The following is a 13,387-nucleotide window of genomic DNA, read 5'->3' as shown; positions in this document are numbered from 1 at the left end:
CCAGCTGGCTTCTGGCAAGCAAAATCAATGGAGAACCACATGATTCACTTAACAATAGTGTGGTTCACTTAATCACCATGGTGATCTGCTTTACGACTGCCGCAAAAAGGTTGTAAAATTGGGTTGGATTTGCTTAATGACCGCTTTGCTTAGCAACCACAAGTCTGGTCCCAATTGTGGTCATTAAGTAGATGTAAACTATATTTTGCTGTTGAACAAACTTGGTGCAGGGTAAAGTAAGGACTCAGTTGCTGAGTTCATTCTCACAGACTCCAGCTAGTTTACCAAACCATTCTAAATTATGATTTCATTCTGTGAATTATGGCAACCATAATTGTGTGTATCCTCTCCTTAGATGACATGTTTAACTACTGCCAGACCAGAGGGGTTTTAAACCAGGGTGTGTGCACAACACTAGCAAGGTGTATTTGCCACTTTTAAGACCCATTTAATTGCTACTGTTCACTTCAAAGGACTTACTGCCAGATGTCTAATGCAAAGATTAAACCACTTAGTGCTAACACAGAAGCTAGGTGGATAACAGCCAGCTTTAACATGCTGCAAATGTATTTTTGTTAATTCATTCCAACACAGCACTTTTGGGAGTGTTCCCAGGGCATAGGCCATCTGCGGCTCTAACGTAAGACATAAACCAGATGTCATATGAAGGTGAGGGATTGAACAAACTAAGCAGGAAGTGCTGAATCACGTTATTTTGCCCAGTCTTAAACTGAGTAAGCTAATGGACGGCAGTCACCATCAATATACCTGCTTTGATCAGTAATTTTAACTGTGTATTTCAATTTAGATGTAGAATTAAAAATATATATTTTACATAAGATATTGGGGACTGCTTCAGATCAGAAATATGGGACAGAAATTACAAGAAGTAGCACTGCAGATTATCTGTTACTTACATTGCTACGTTCTGTTTGGTAAAAGGGTAAAAGATGTTGTAAAAGGGAAAGTTTTGCAGGAGTTGTGTTCAAATTCCTTCCCATCCACAATGTATCTGTATTTGTGAACAATCTAGGATTAGACACTCCCAAATTCTAGGGTCCTGGCACGGCATACTATTTCCAGTTATTTCAGAGCAGACAGACTAACATGCCACATTCTGCAACCACTTCTGCAAAACTAAAAGAACCTGAGACAAGAGAACTTGCTTTCCTTAAGTCCAGAGAACTCCATAAATTAACCGACCCCAAATGCACAAAGCACGTAAGATCTGCCTTTGAGTTAATCAACTGTCATTTTAAGGAACATTTAGGCATTAAAATCACTAAGATTATTAATTGCTTCAGATGGAAGTTATGATTAGAACATTCAAGGTGATAAAGCAAAATTGTCGATTTCCAGAAATCTGTTTCCAGGTATCTACTAAACATTGTAAGTCCTTATAGGTGCCAATGACAACTTTCTTTAATAAAATGTTTAACACGTAGTATTTTTGTACCTGATTTGTAAAGCAGCACAGAACAGAATTCATCAATCTCGTGTCCTCCCAATGTTCAGGACTACAGTTCTCCTAACTCCTAACAAGAGTGGCGTGAAGGACATCAAGTTGGGAAAAACTGCCTAAAAATAATTGACTGTAAAAGCTGAAGTTATTCAGTGCTAAAATGGATTTGAAGTGCCAATTAAAGCTAAGCAGGCAAGAGAGTCCTTTGTTCTGCCAATCTGAATTAAGGATGTAAGACAAAAACCTGTTTTAGCAATTCCTAGTTGGAAAAAGATAACAGATTTCATGAACATACCAGAACTGTCTAGGCCAGTGTTTCGCACCCTTGGCAACTGCCAGTGATTAAGACATAATCACTAAATAAAATGTTATAATTACATACAATGACTGTTTTTAATTTTTAAAAATGCATCTATTAATCATTTTTTTAAAAAAGAAAAAAGAACAAATGAGCAAGCAAAAGGAGAAAAGAAAAAAAAAAATTGACAAGAGAAATCTGTAAGTGGAGAAAGGAATTACCAGGATTGTGCAGCTAGTGCTTAGTAATATCGTTAATGAGAAATTAACAATAAAAAAGTACATTATTTTAACAATTTAAGGGTTTAAATCTCTGAGCTAAAAAAATATATTTAAAGAAAACTTAGGTTTTATCTTTAAACCTCTGTCTGCACATAAGAGGCGCACCTATGAACCTCAATCTGTTTCTTCAGCTAAACTGACAACTTTCCATTTTGCACACCTTTTTTTCTCATGGAAGGGAAAACTCACCTGAGCAAGGAATCAGAATGGCACCTGCCAGAAGAAGACAGAGACTTCTTGTTGGCTGTAACCTCCAGTGTTGACAGAGGAAGTCAAGGGAGCCCCAGATTACGCTTCTCAAGCTGACGATTAGAGCTGCTTGGGCGGGTAAGCTTCTATTGTCAAGTGTTCCAGTGGGCTAAGCAGCCTAATCTGCTCCAAAATTATTATCTAGGTCACTGTGCACAGTCAAAACACAAAACCAGGACAGTCTCAATTTAAAAAGTCTGGAAGCGAGAAGATGCTTTTTGGGTCTGTATTTCCTGTAATACTAAGCAGAAAACTTTCCGACACTTCTGTCTCCAACAGCAGCCATGGCCTTTGCTGAGGGGGTTCTGCGAATTCCCACATGCCAGAAAGGAAGCAAAAGAAATGCCAGGTACACATTCAAGGGTGAAACGGTCATAATTTATTAAGTTCAAACAAAAGGCAACACACTTTCATTTAACAGGACTATAAATCATTCTGACAATTGACTGTTTCTCATTACAGCATCCCCAACACTTCAGACAACTTTGTTGCAAAGCTTTACAGGGCAGTAAAGCGCACTTTACGCAACTATTTGACAGTTACCTTGAAACAAGAGGTTAACAAATCTAGTTAGTGAACACATGTACCAGACAAAGGCTACGGTTTGTACTAACAGTTTGGGTACAACTGCTCTTTTATGGAATTCAAGAACAGCCATGCCTCAGGCTTCATTTCTTCTTAGGTCCGAGAAAAGATGCTTAACAGTGTTCGCTGGTTTTAGTTATACAAATATAACATGTTAAATCAAACTAAAATAATAACAACAGTATACTTTTCTTAAAGGAATAAAGTGAAAAGTATGAGATTAGAGAATATCCCATCTTTCCAGTATAAATAATGCTAAACTAAAACAACTGGTATTAAGTACCTCTGAGTTTGTATTTCAGAAGTAAACAAATCTGCAGGAGCAAGTGAGTGTAAAATAACCAAGCATCAAAATGGCATTCGCCACACAGTGGACAAATCCACCAATGAAAACTTTTTTTTTTTTTTGGTCAAGAAGAGTAACTTTTAGTTTTCTGCAATTTATGAACCACATAATTTGTGCAGAATGTGCTATTGTTTTTAAGAACTTTGTATAGGAAATCTGTGTAAGCACATACAGATTTCCTGAGCAGCCAATAATTCACAGGTAGCATAAAATCTTTGCCTGCTTCCTCTACCCACCCATCCCCCTTTACATTCTCTCACGTCAATGAATGATTTCTGCTTCTGTGGAAACTACAGTTGCCATTTATTTAAGCTGAAAATGTGCCATTCAACTAGGGTTGAAAATGGCACAAGGCCATTTATTAAAGCACAGAAAGGAGAGCAGGAGAGTACACAAATTCAAGACTCTTTCCCTAAACACCAAATTATGCCTTGATGTTATTGTGGACGTATAAATCGACACAAAAACTTCAACTTATATTGCTATTCTAGTTATCCTACTAGAAAAACAAACCCTGCTTCCCTAAGTATGTGTATCATGTGTATAAAAATGAAATGCAGTTTTTATGACAGCATGGAAAAGCTACTGTTAATTCACTCCATACAACTCCAGTTTAGCACCTTAATTTTTGAAAGCACTAACTCAAACTTCAAAAGAGGTGACTATTGCCCACATCTGTCAATTCACTTAACTCATGCCATGTAAGGCCAAGATAACCAGAGGTGTTTTGGAAGATAACTGGAATTTGAACATCTGGGTACTGTTCCAAAGAAATCATCTCTGATGTTGCCTCAGGTGATTAATTCTGACTTCCCAGTTTACTTTAGATTAAGAACACATACAATAATATTTAGCTGATGCATTAATTCCATGGTCTCTGAACTATATAAACTCCATAGATAAGCCCAGCTTTATATCTAGCCTCTATTAGCCAATGTTGTCCTGCAGGTCCATGGCATATTTATTTCTCTATCACTGGGGATTACACATTACTGATTTTATAGCACTTACATCCCATTTAAGGTAAAGCCAGATAAGTTTCTGAGGAAAGTTGTTTTAAAGTGTGGGTCTACCCCACACACTCCAACACATACCCAGCAGTAATTCATTAATACTTCCCTCATGATCAGAATCCTATGATGCTGAAGTATAACCAGATGCTAGAGAGGACTTTGATACTTATTATAGTGCACATAAGTCATACTTTTAACAATATATTTAAGGACAATATCTGTCTTATCAATCAACATTTTGTGAGATCCTTGGGCCACCTATAATGCATTTGGAATTCAAAGGAACTCTTGTAATGTGAGTTATCAGTCACACAATATTGTTGCAGCCTTCCCCTGGTAAATTTTGCCATGTCTTGGCTTCAATGGGACTTCGAAGGCATCACCTGACAGCAGTAGCCCACGTGTCACTGGAGGGTGGACTGGGAAGGATCCATCCTGGGGGGATGAAATCTCCTTCAGGGTGATCTGCAGGCACCAAGTATTGATCCCATTCATGCCTTTAATAGAAAAAGTTAGGCAACACACTGAGCACCATATTTATTTCTTGTCTGAATTATTCCATCCATAACATGTACTCAAGACAATTACAGTTGAAAACAGAATTCACAAGTAGGTACAAAATATTGTAGAAACTTGGTTACAGGCAATTTTAATGAATTATAGTTACTCAAGGGACCATTAAAAAAACTATTCTATCATAATGTCCCATTTTCCTTCCAACAGCATGGAACAGTATAGATTAGACCCACTCCAATTTCATCCTCAGAGTTACCTTGTGAGGTAGATTAATTTAAGAGATTGGCTGCATTCACAGAACAGGTTTACCCTTTTACTGAATTAAGTCATTTTCTGGCTTTGCACAATAAACCAAATGGCCTGCATTTGTACAACGTTCTAAGCCACAAATAACTAGCCAACATGTTGGGCAAATGCAGCCATTTGGTTTATAAATGATTTGGTTCAGTATATGCTGTAAACGCAACACTATTTCTGAGTGAGCTGCTAGCCTGAGTGGTAGGTTGAATCAGGATCTCATCTGCGATGGGTACCAATACCAGTGCTACTATGGCCAGAAAGGCTGGATCACGCTAGATGGGTTTTGCATCTTTCATTAGAGCAATGCTTATATATTGAAACAAATGACTTCTCCTAATTTAAAGGGAAACAAAAAAGCACACAAGGAAATAGTTTGGATTAGGTGGGAAAGAAGACACAGGAAAGTGGTCTCTTGTTCCCGCTCATTCCAGTTTCTGGGTCTGGTTAAAACCTCAACAGTTGTGCGGACTGATTGCAACTGAACATTCAGATCTGTAGCAAAGGGATTCAAAAGGAATTCATATGGCACCCTTAATTCAAGACAGCTAAGAATTTCCAGGTTTTTATGCAAAACAACGCACCCCAACAACCCAAATTGTTTTATTTACTAACACATGACTCTTACCTGATCTGGATGAGAGCCGGCAAGGAATATTCAGCTTGCAAATAATACTGTGTGAATGGCTCCAAGACATGGATAAGTGGAAATTCTTCTAAAAATATAAAAGATAATTAAGGAAGTCTTTCCAGCCACAGACATAAAAGCCTCCACTAATTGTGAGAATAGATCTCCTAGGTCACTTATTAATCAGATGAAACTTTATTTTAAATTCAATTAGTCAGTTCTTGTGTTGACGTAGAGAAACTACATAAATAAAAGATTTGGGGAGTAGTAACTCCTTTTACTTTACTTTATTACTGAAATAAAAATTTCTAAACACTTCTAAAGTAAACTGTTCCTGCCCCAGTGTGGCCCAGTGTAAGTCAAGCAGAGCATTCCTGGATTTCCAGTGGAAATCCCCTTCCCCCAAAACATGAGCATGAGCATTCTGAAAATTACCTGGATCCCCAAACAGTTTGGAATCCATGTCCCGCTTCTGCTGCAGGAGCTTTTCTTTTTCCTTCTTCTGCTTCTTTTCCATTTCTCTTTTTCTTTCTTCTTCCTGTTCTCCTTCCAGCATGACTCGGAGAGCTCGTTCTTCGGCTTCATAGAGCTCAGTGCGCTTTTTAATCAACAACTTTAAGTTCTGAACTTCACTTTCAAAGGCTTCATCTGCTGCTGGTGGTGGACAAACACCTGCACCCAACACACACAAGTGTCTGTTGCTGTACCTTTTCTGTTTCAGACGAACCCCACAGCTGCCTCAGGTCAGCGGTTCTCAACCTTTCCAAGCTCAAATCCCATCAAACATTCTGTCAAAGAACCTAGGTCCAACCATGAAACGAAAAAAAAAGTCCATTCTTTCTAAGAAGGACATTTGTATAGTTTACGGGCACATTTTTATCATGTACAGTAGGTTTTATTTCAATAATGTGCTTTGTTTCCCATCTAGATTATTTCTGAGATTGATTGAAATCAATGCCTTAGAAAAAATGAATATGCTATCTTGCATTTTTACCCATCCCTTCTCAGTTCCTCAATTACTTGCAACAGAATAAATGTATGCCTCTTACTTTCTATCCTCCAAGATTTGATTGGTTCACAGTCAAGGAAGGAAGGAAGGAAGGAAGGAAGGGGAAAAAAAACCCAGAACCTGCAGTTCATTCCACAGAAATACGCTGGCTATTTATAGGAAACAACCATGAAGCCAGAAAAGCAAGCCATTCCATTCCAAGGCTCTTCTGGACAATGCCTGTCCAGGCCTGAACTCTATACACTTTTTTATGCAAGTCTCCTAAGTTCATAATGACCATTAATATCTAAAACACATTTTAATAGGGAAAACAGAAAAGGAAGCAATGTAAGCAAGACACACTGGTAGAAATATTGGGGCTTTAACACAAAGTTTCCCAACCATACAGAGCACACCAAAAGGAGTAAGCACAAAGTAAAACACACACACACACCAAGTCACAATTATGAATGGTAATAGAAGTCCAGAGAACTTACCTTTCCTTCCTGCTGCTTCTTTTCTTAGTTTCCTAAGTTTTTCTAAGCCACGCAGAACTTCTGCCATTCGCTTTGTGTCTGCTTGCTTTTTTCTCACTTCAGATAATACACTATCTGCAGCAGCTTTAAGTTCTTGTTCCTAAATGAAAGGAATGTAATTTTTTTTTTTAAAAAAAAGCAATGCAGGAAGGAACACAACCACCTTGTAAACAGTAGATAAAAGTGGGTCTGTTGGGTTCTTGGTGCTGAGCCTAGTTCACTGACACCACATTCTCCCTCACGCTGGTGATCTTACCTAGCCTCGTAATGAAATGTCTGCAAGAAAACAAGCCAGTTCGGAGAGCCCCAAGTACCCGACAAGTCAACCCTGACCTATATATGAACGTCCAGCCAAGCATTCTGCCACCAGATGCTTCAAAAAATTCACTAGCAGGGCCAAGACAGCAACAGCCCTTAACCCTGTTTTGTCTCCAGCCCCTTTTATTTGCCAGATATGGTTATTTTATTTTCATACTGCTGTTATCACATCTCAAAGCAGTTTACAATAAAAAACTGTTAATAGAAGTATTAAAGTAATAATTAAGTATCAAAATGGTTAAGTCCATTAACGATTAAAAACCTCTTAAAATTTGAAAGATCCTTTAAAATGCCAGCAAAAAAGGGTTCCCCCCCCCCAATTCAAAAGGGAGTATATTTGGGGCTGCTGCTAAATGAATCTGTAGTAACCATGAATGAATTTCTCCAGATGAACTGAATAACCTGACCATAACCCAGATCCAAGCCAAGTTTGGCTTTAAAGGTAATAAACATTAGGGCTGTGCAGAACATTCCAAAGAGGTGCTTCATAAAGCGTGTGAGCATAAGAAAAGCATTTCTCCTTGAAGTGTTCCAGTTGCTGCATCCTTCGGAAGGCTCCATGTAGCTGTCTGGAAGGCTGTCTCCAGCTGTGGATCTGAATTTATGTACATACCATTCCACTGGTGGTCTGAGTAGAAACGTTGCTGGTGCACGCACACACAAGTATAGATAACAAGGGACAGCCTTCAAAGGAGCCACACAAAACTTTCCAAAGTGGTTAAGGGGCTGGGGCTAGAAACCAGGAGGCTGTGAGTTCTAGTCCCGCCTTAGGCATGAAAGCCAGCAGGGTGACCTTGAGCCAGTCCCTCTCTCTCAGCCCAGCTCACCTCACAGGGTTGTTGTTGTGGAGAAAACAGGAGGAGGAAGGAATATTTGGTATGTTCACTGCCTTGAGTTATTTATAAAAATAATAAAGGCGGGATAATAAAGAAAGAAGGAAAGCAAGCAAGCAAGCAAGCAAGCTAGCTAGCTAGCTTTAGGGATGGGTTCTTCTTTTGCAGAGCCCCTCTTCTGAATGTTTTGTAAATAAAGCAAGCAAGCAAGCAAGCTTTAGGGATGGGTTCTTCTTTTGCAGAGCCCCTCTTCTGAATGTTTTGTACAGCCATTAAAAAAAAAAAAGTCATACTCTGATATTCCACAACTTGAAAGTTTCATATCACCTGAAGCTTCCTAACAAAATTTAATTTCATGCATTATTTTACAGACACCACTCCCATAATTAAAAAAGGCTTTACAACTCAAAACAGAATTATTATGATTTGTGATCTTATCAGAAAGTACATCTCAACTTTTGCCTCAACATTTCAAGGTTTCAGCCTCTTTCTTAGGGCTTAAATAAAGGAGGGAGAACTCAGGAAAAGGAGCAAATACAAACAACCAAACCATTTCATTTTCTTTGTAGTGTAGGTTTCAAGATGCTAACTAAGCTAAACCTTCAATTTTTTTAAAAAATAGGCTACCTTCCCTTCTGAACCAGACTGAAAACCTTCGAAGGGTTCCACTTGATAACAAAACATGACTTTCATGGATCACAGTCTGTTTCAACAGATGCAAAATGCATTCTTGAAAAATGATTTACAGGTAGTCCTTGTTTAGCAACCACAACTGGGACCAGCAATTCAGTTGTTAAGTGAAGCGATCGCTAAATGAAACCACAACTGCGCTTATTATCTTACTTCAGCTTTCCTTTGCTTTACAGACCTGCAAAGGTTGTAAATGCGAGGACTGGTCAGAAAATCACTTTTTCATCACCTTGGTAACTGCGACCAATCGTTAAACAAAGCAGTCGCTAAATGAGGATTACCTGTATATAAAAACCAGGGTACTTTTGTCTCTCCCTAGCAACAGCTCTATATGGGCTGGCAAATGAGACTAACAGAGCTACAAGACTTTTGTTATTTTTGTTTAAAGATTATATTAAAGATAAATATATTTACCCTTCTGAAAACTTACAGGAGCTAATCTAAATGTCTCAATATATATTTTTTTGCAACCACAGGGCCATCATAGCTTCTCTCTTAACATAATGTTCAATGAAGTACACTTCCAGGGATGCAGTGCAAATCCCACCTTGTTAAATAGGAACTTTATCCTCAATAAAATAAGCACAGGATGATCCCCTACCTATCTACTTAGCCTGAAGCAGATACAAAAATCCCATGGCAGGTTAAGTTAATGGAAAAGGGAACTCAAGATGGATGGGAATTCCTAAAGGACATATTAAAAGCACAAGTCTAAATAAATCCAGTGAAGAGGAGAAATGCAGGGCTACACAAAGAGCACAGTGGCAATCTAAAAAAAAAAAACCACATACAGGAAATGCAAAGAGACAGACTGTCTGAGAATGTACAACTGGTGTCTAAAGGGAAAGCTCAGAATGACCTGAGGTCAGCAAAGGATACTAATAACCACAAGAAGGGCTTCTTTAGTTATGTTAAAAGATTAAAAAAACCAGCTGGCCCATCTAAATGCTAACAGGGTAAGCATTAACAAAGATGAGTAGAGGGATGATTGAAGAGAAGACAGGAGAACAGACACAGAAGAGAAATTCTTTACTCTGAATGGGCTTAAATCTCCAGGAACAGCTGAGCTGTATCCTAAGGCACCAAAGGAACTAGCTGATGAACTTCTACAAACTGTTCGAGAAATTCTGGACAAAAAGTGAAATGAGGGACAGCAAATGTCCCTTTTTTCAAAAATGGGAAAAAGGCAGATCCACAAAATTACAGACCTGTCACATTGACATTGATACCTAGGAACATTCTAGAGCAAATCCCAAAGAGATCAGTTGGAAAGCATCTTGAAAAAGGTAATCACCGTAAGTTAACATAGAGTTACCAAGAAGAAATCTTGCAAGACTAACATCATTTTTGATTTGCACTTCTTTAATAGATTTTGGGAATGATGTAGACATAATATACCTTGACTTCTGAAAGCATATGACAAAGCATCTGATACACTGATTAACAAGCTAGTTAAGTGTGGGTTGGATGGCCCTGCAATAAAACCACCACATAGTTGTCTCAAAAATTGCACAGAAGGGTGCCCATCTGTGGCAGATTGAAGTGCGTGGGCAAAAGAAAGCATTTTGTTTTAATGATTTAAAGAAGGCAGGCCTTTTCTGCCCTGGCACCTGTCCTTTGGAACATCATCCCCCCCACCCCAGGTGAGATTACCCTGATCCTACTGGCATTTAGTAAATCACTGAGAAGTTGTTTTTTTCAGCAGACTTGGGGATCCCAGAAAAATGGGGAGCCCGCAAGATGGTTACACTGTTTGTAGGATGCTGGTCCGTTTTCCCATGGTTTTATTTATATTTGAGTTTAATCATTTTTTGCTGTTGTTTTAATTGGTTGTTAACTGTATGCCACCCAGACTCTGTGTGATGGGTGGCTATATAATGAATGATTAAAAAAGTAAATTTGATTGTAATGTCTTTGATTATTGTGAGCCCTCCCTGCCCCCAGTCATTGGGAGTCAGGCAGCATACAAGTTCAATAAATTATTATTAATACTCATATTAATAAAGGGAGTGTCACGGATTGGGGGTGCAACTCACTGGCAGGCAACAAAGGAACCAGAGCCGCCCCGCAAGCCAGGAATGCTTGCAAAAAATGTCTTGGAATAGCAGCTGATTCCAAAGGGAGTTCAAGCCACCAGCGGGCTGCCTCTATTTTCTTCGCATTGCCATACTGGAAGCATCAATACCCCAAACAGGGATCTATTGGGCTACCTCTGCCAAAGCCGGCATAAATGCTGGAGCGCACCGTCGTTTCCAAACCCCGGTCAGCCGCTGCCCCTCTCCCCTCTTCTCCGGTCGGGCTCCCACACCCACCCGGTGCCGGTCCTCCACCTCCTGGGCGCGGCGGGCCCTCCAGCGGTCGATGCGGGCCTCGCGCTCGGTGCGGCGGGCCTCCTCCTCCTGGCGGGCGGCGCGGGCTTCCTGCCTCTGCTGCCGGCGCCGCAGCCGCTTCTGGCGGCCCCGCTCCAGCCGGCGCCGCAGCAGCTCCAGGGCGCGCGGGTCCCGCAGCGGCCGCACCAGCGCGCGCAGCTGCTCCAGCGCGGCCTCGCCCTCCGCCAGCTCGTCCGCCGCCGCCTCATCGCCCCGCCGCCGCCACGCCGCGCACAGCGCCGCCACGCGCGCCACCGCCCGCAGCGCCTCGCCCGCCGCCCGCGCCGCCTCGCCCGCGCCCAAGCCCCGCTCCTGCGGAGCGACCGTGGCGGCGGCCTCCGCTCGGCGGCGCGCCAGGAAGCGGCTCAGCCAGGCCGCGTGGCGGTCGCCCGCGCTGCCCTCGCCGCCGGGCGCGTCCGAGGCCTCGGGCGCCGGCCGCGGCGGGCCCTCCGGCCTCCATGGCAAGGGCGGCCGCTCCGGCGTTGGCGGTCGCCACTGCGGCGGCGGCGGCGGCAGGAAGGGCGGGCCCGCGGGAGACAGCAGGCCCCCGCCTGGAAACGGCGGGAAGAGCGGGCGAGGGAAGGGCTGAGGCGGCGGCCCTCGGAAAGGCCCCGGCGGAGGAAGCGCGGGCGGCGGGAAGGCGGCAGGCTGCGGCGGCCCCGCGAAGCGTGAGGCGAAGGGAGGCGGCGGCTGAGCCATAATCCGGGCAGGCTGCGCGGCCTAGACCCCAGAGGCCTCTTCCCGCGCGGCGCCTCCCTGCGGGGAAGCGGAGCGGCCTGGGAAGAGCAGCGCCCCCTGCAGCCCTGGAGGGGCCTGTCCCGGCTTGCGTGGGCGGGGGGATCCTGAGGAAGACGGGAGGGGCGAGGCGGGGCCTATTCCTCAAGCGGAATATTTGAGGTCGGAAAAACGGGTGATGGGCGGGGATGGTGGGGTTCTTTCTGTGCTGTTTGCACTCAGCCAGAGAAGCAGGGATTCAAAGCAAGGGCAGCCCTCCTTTGGGTAGCGCTGATTCAGCCCGCGCAAGCCTTCCCGAGTCACAGTCTTCGGGGTGGCGAGGGGCCGCCCTGCAGAGTTAGTAGGGCAGGGCAAGACGCGTTTCTTCTTGGAGGACGGGATGTCGCTGCTCGAGACCCCCGCTGCACCTCTTCGAAACACGCATCGCCAGCCTGGCTTCCTGCATCCAAGCGGTGGGAACGCATCGCCGGGCGGCGAGAGTCGTTCCGTGCAAATTCAGCCGTGGCCAGGGGGAGCGCCGGAATTATTCGTTGGATTTATCACAACGAATACGCAGATATAGTGAACACTTACACAAATATGTATTGCAGGGTAAGGTGGCAGAGCAGGGGCAGAGTTGTCCCATGGCAGGCAACATAAAGGCACGGCACTGCTGGGTGTGCCTGAAATTCACCAAGTACTGTATCTTTAGGGCACTGTTTCTTAACCTTAGCGACGTTTAAGATGGGTGGACTTCAGCTCCCAGAATCCCCCAACCACACCGCTTTAGGGCAACGATTCATTGTCCTGCACGATTACAACACTGCTGGTCACTCCAGTATCCTGCCGATATATAAAGTCATATGCCCCAATTGGAAACCTACACAAACTAGACAGCGTCTTTTACAATATCCTTTGTAATAGAACCCTCTCTTTTCTGCTATTGTACATTAGCCCAGGCAGGAGATGTGGTCAGAAATTTATGGAGAGAAAGCAACAGACACAGGCTGGCAATCCTGTGAGCCAACGGTATTTCCTCTTTCACAACTTCACACTAAAAGGCGAGGAACCGTGCATAACAAAACCTGCAAAGCATTGAAAGTCAGTTCTTCCAGACTCATACAATCTGATGACTATTTGATAGCTTCAGACAGGGTGAGGAACCTGAAGTCATTTAAGATATTCCATAACCACCAATCATTACTAGTTGTGAAATCGATGGAAATTCCCGTTTTAACCAACTGGTTAAAATAATAACCCGTTT

General features: G+C 42.8%; 1 protein-coding gene across 1 annotated transcript; it reads right to left on the bottom strand.

Annotated features, from left to right (window-relative positions):
- Positions 1 to 2,654: 2,654 nt before the first annotated feature.
- PDCD7 (programmed cell death 7) lies at positions 2,655 to 12,163 on the bottom strand. Its single transcript, XM_063313985.1, has 5 exons — positions 11,353 to 12,163; positions 7,161 to 7,299; positions 6,111 to 6,347; positions 5,676 to 5,763; positions 2,655 to 4,731 (listed from the first exon to the last, which is right to left on the bottom strand). Exons 1-5 carry the CDS (start codon positions 12,106 to 12,108, stop codon positions 4,614 to 4,616), a joined length of 1,338 nt encoding a protein of 445 aa, XP_063170055.1. The 5' UTR covers positions 12,109 to 12,163; the 3' UTR covers positions 2,655 to 4,613.
- Positions 12,164 to 13,387: the final 1,224 nt, after the last annotated feature.

The sequence above is a fragment of the Candoia aspera genome, chromosome 13 (assembly GCF_035149785.1).
Source record: "Candoia aspera isolate rCanAsp1 chromosome 13, rCanAsp1.hap2, whole genome shotgun sequence".
In the NCBI taxonomy this organism is placed as follows: Eukaryota; Metazoa; Chordata; class Lepidosauria; order Squamata; family Boidae; genus Candoia; species Candoia aspera.
Note: the sequence above shows the minus strand (reverse complement) of the source record. Positions and strands in the feature narration are given on the sequence as shown.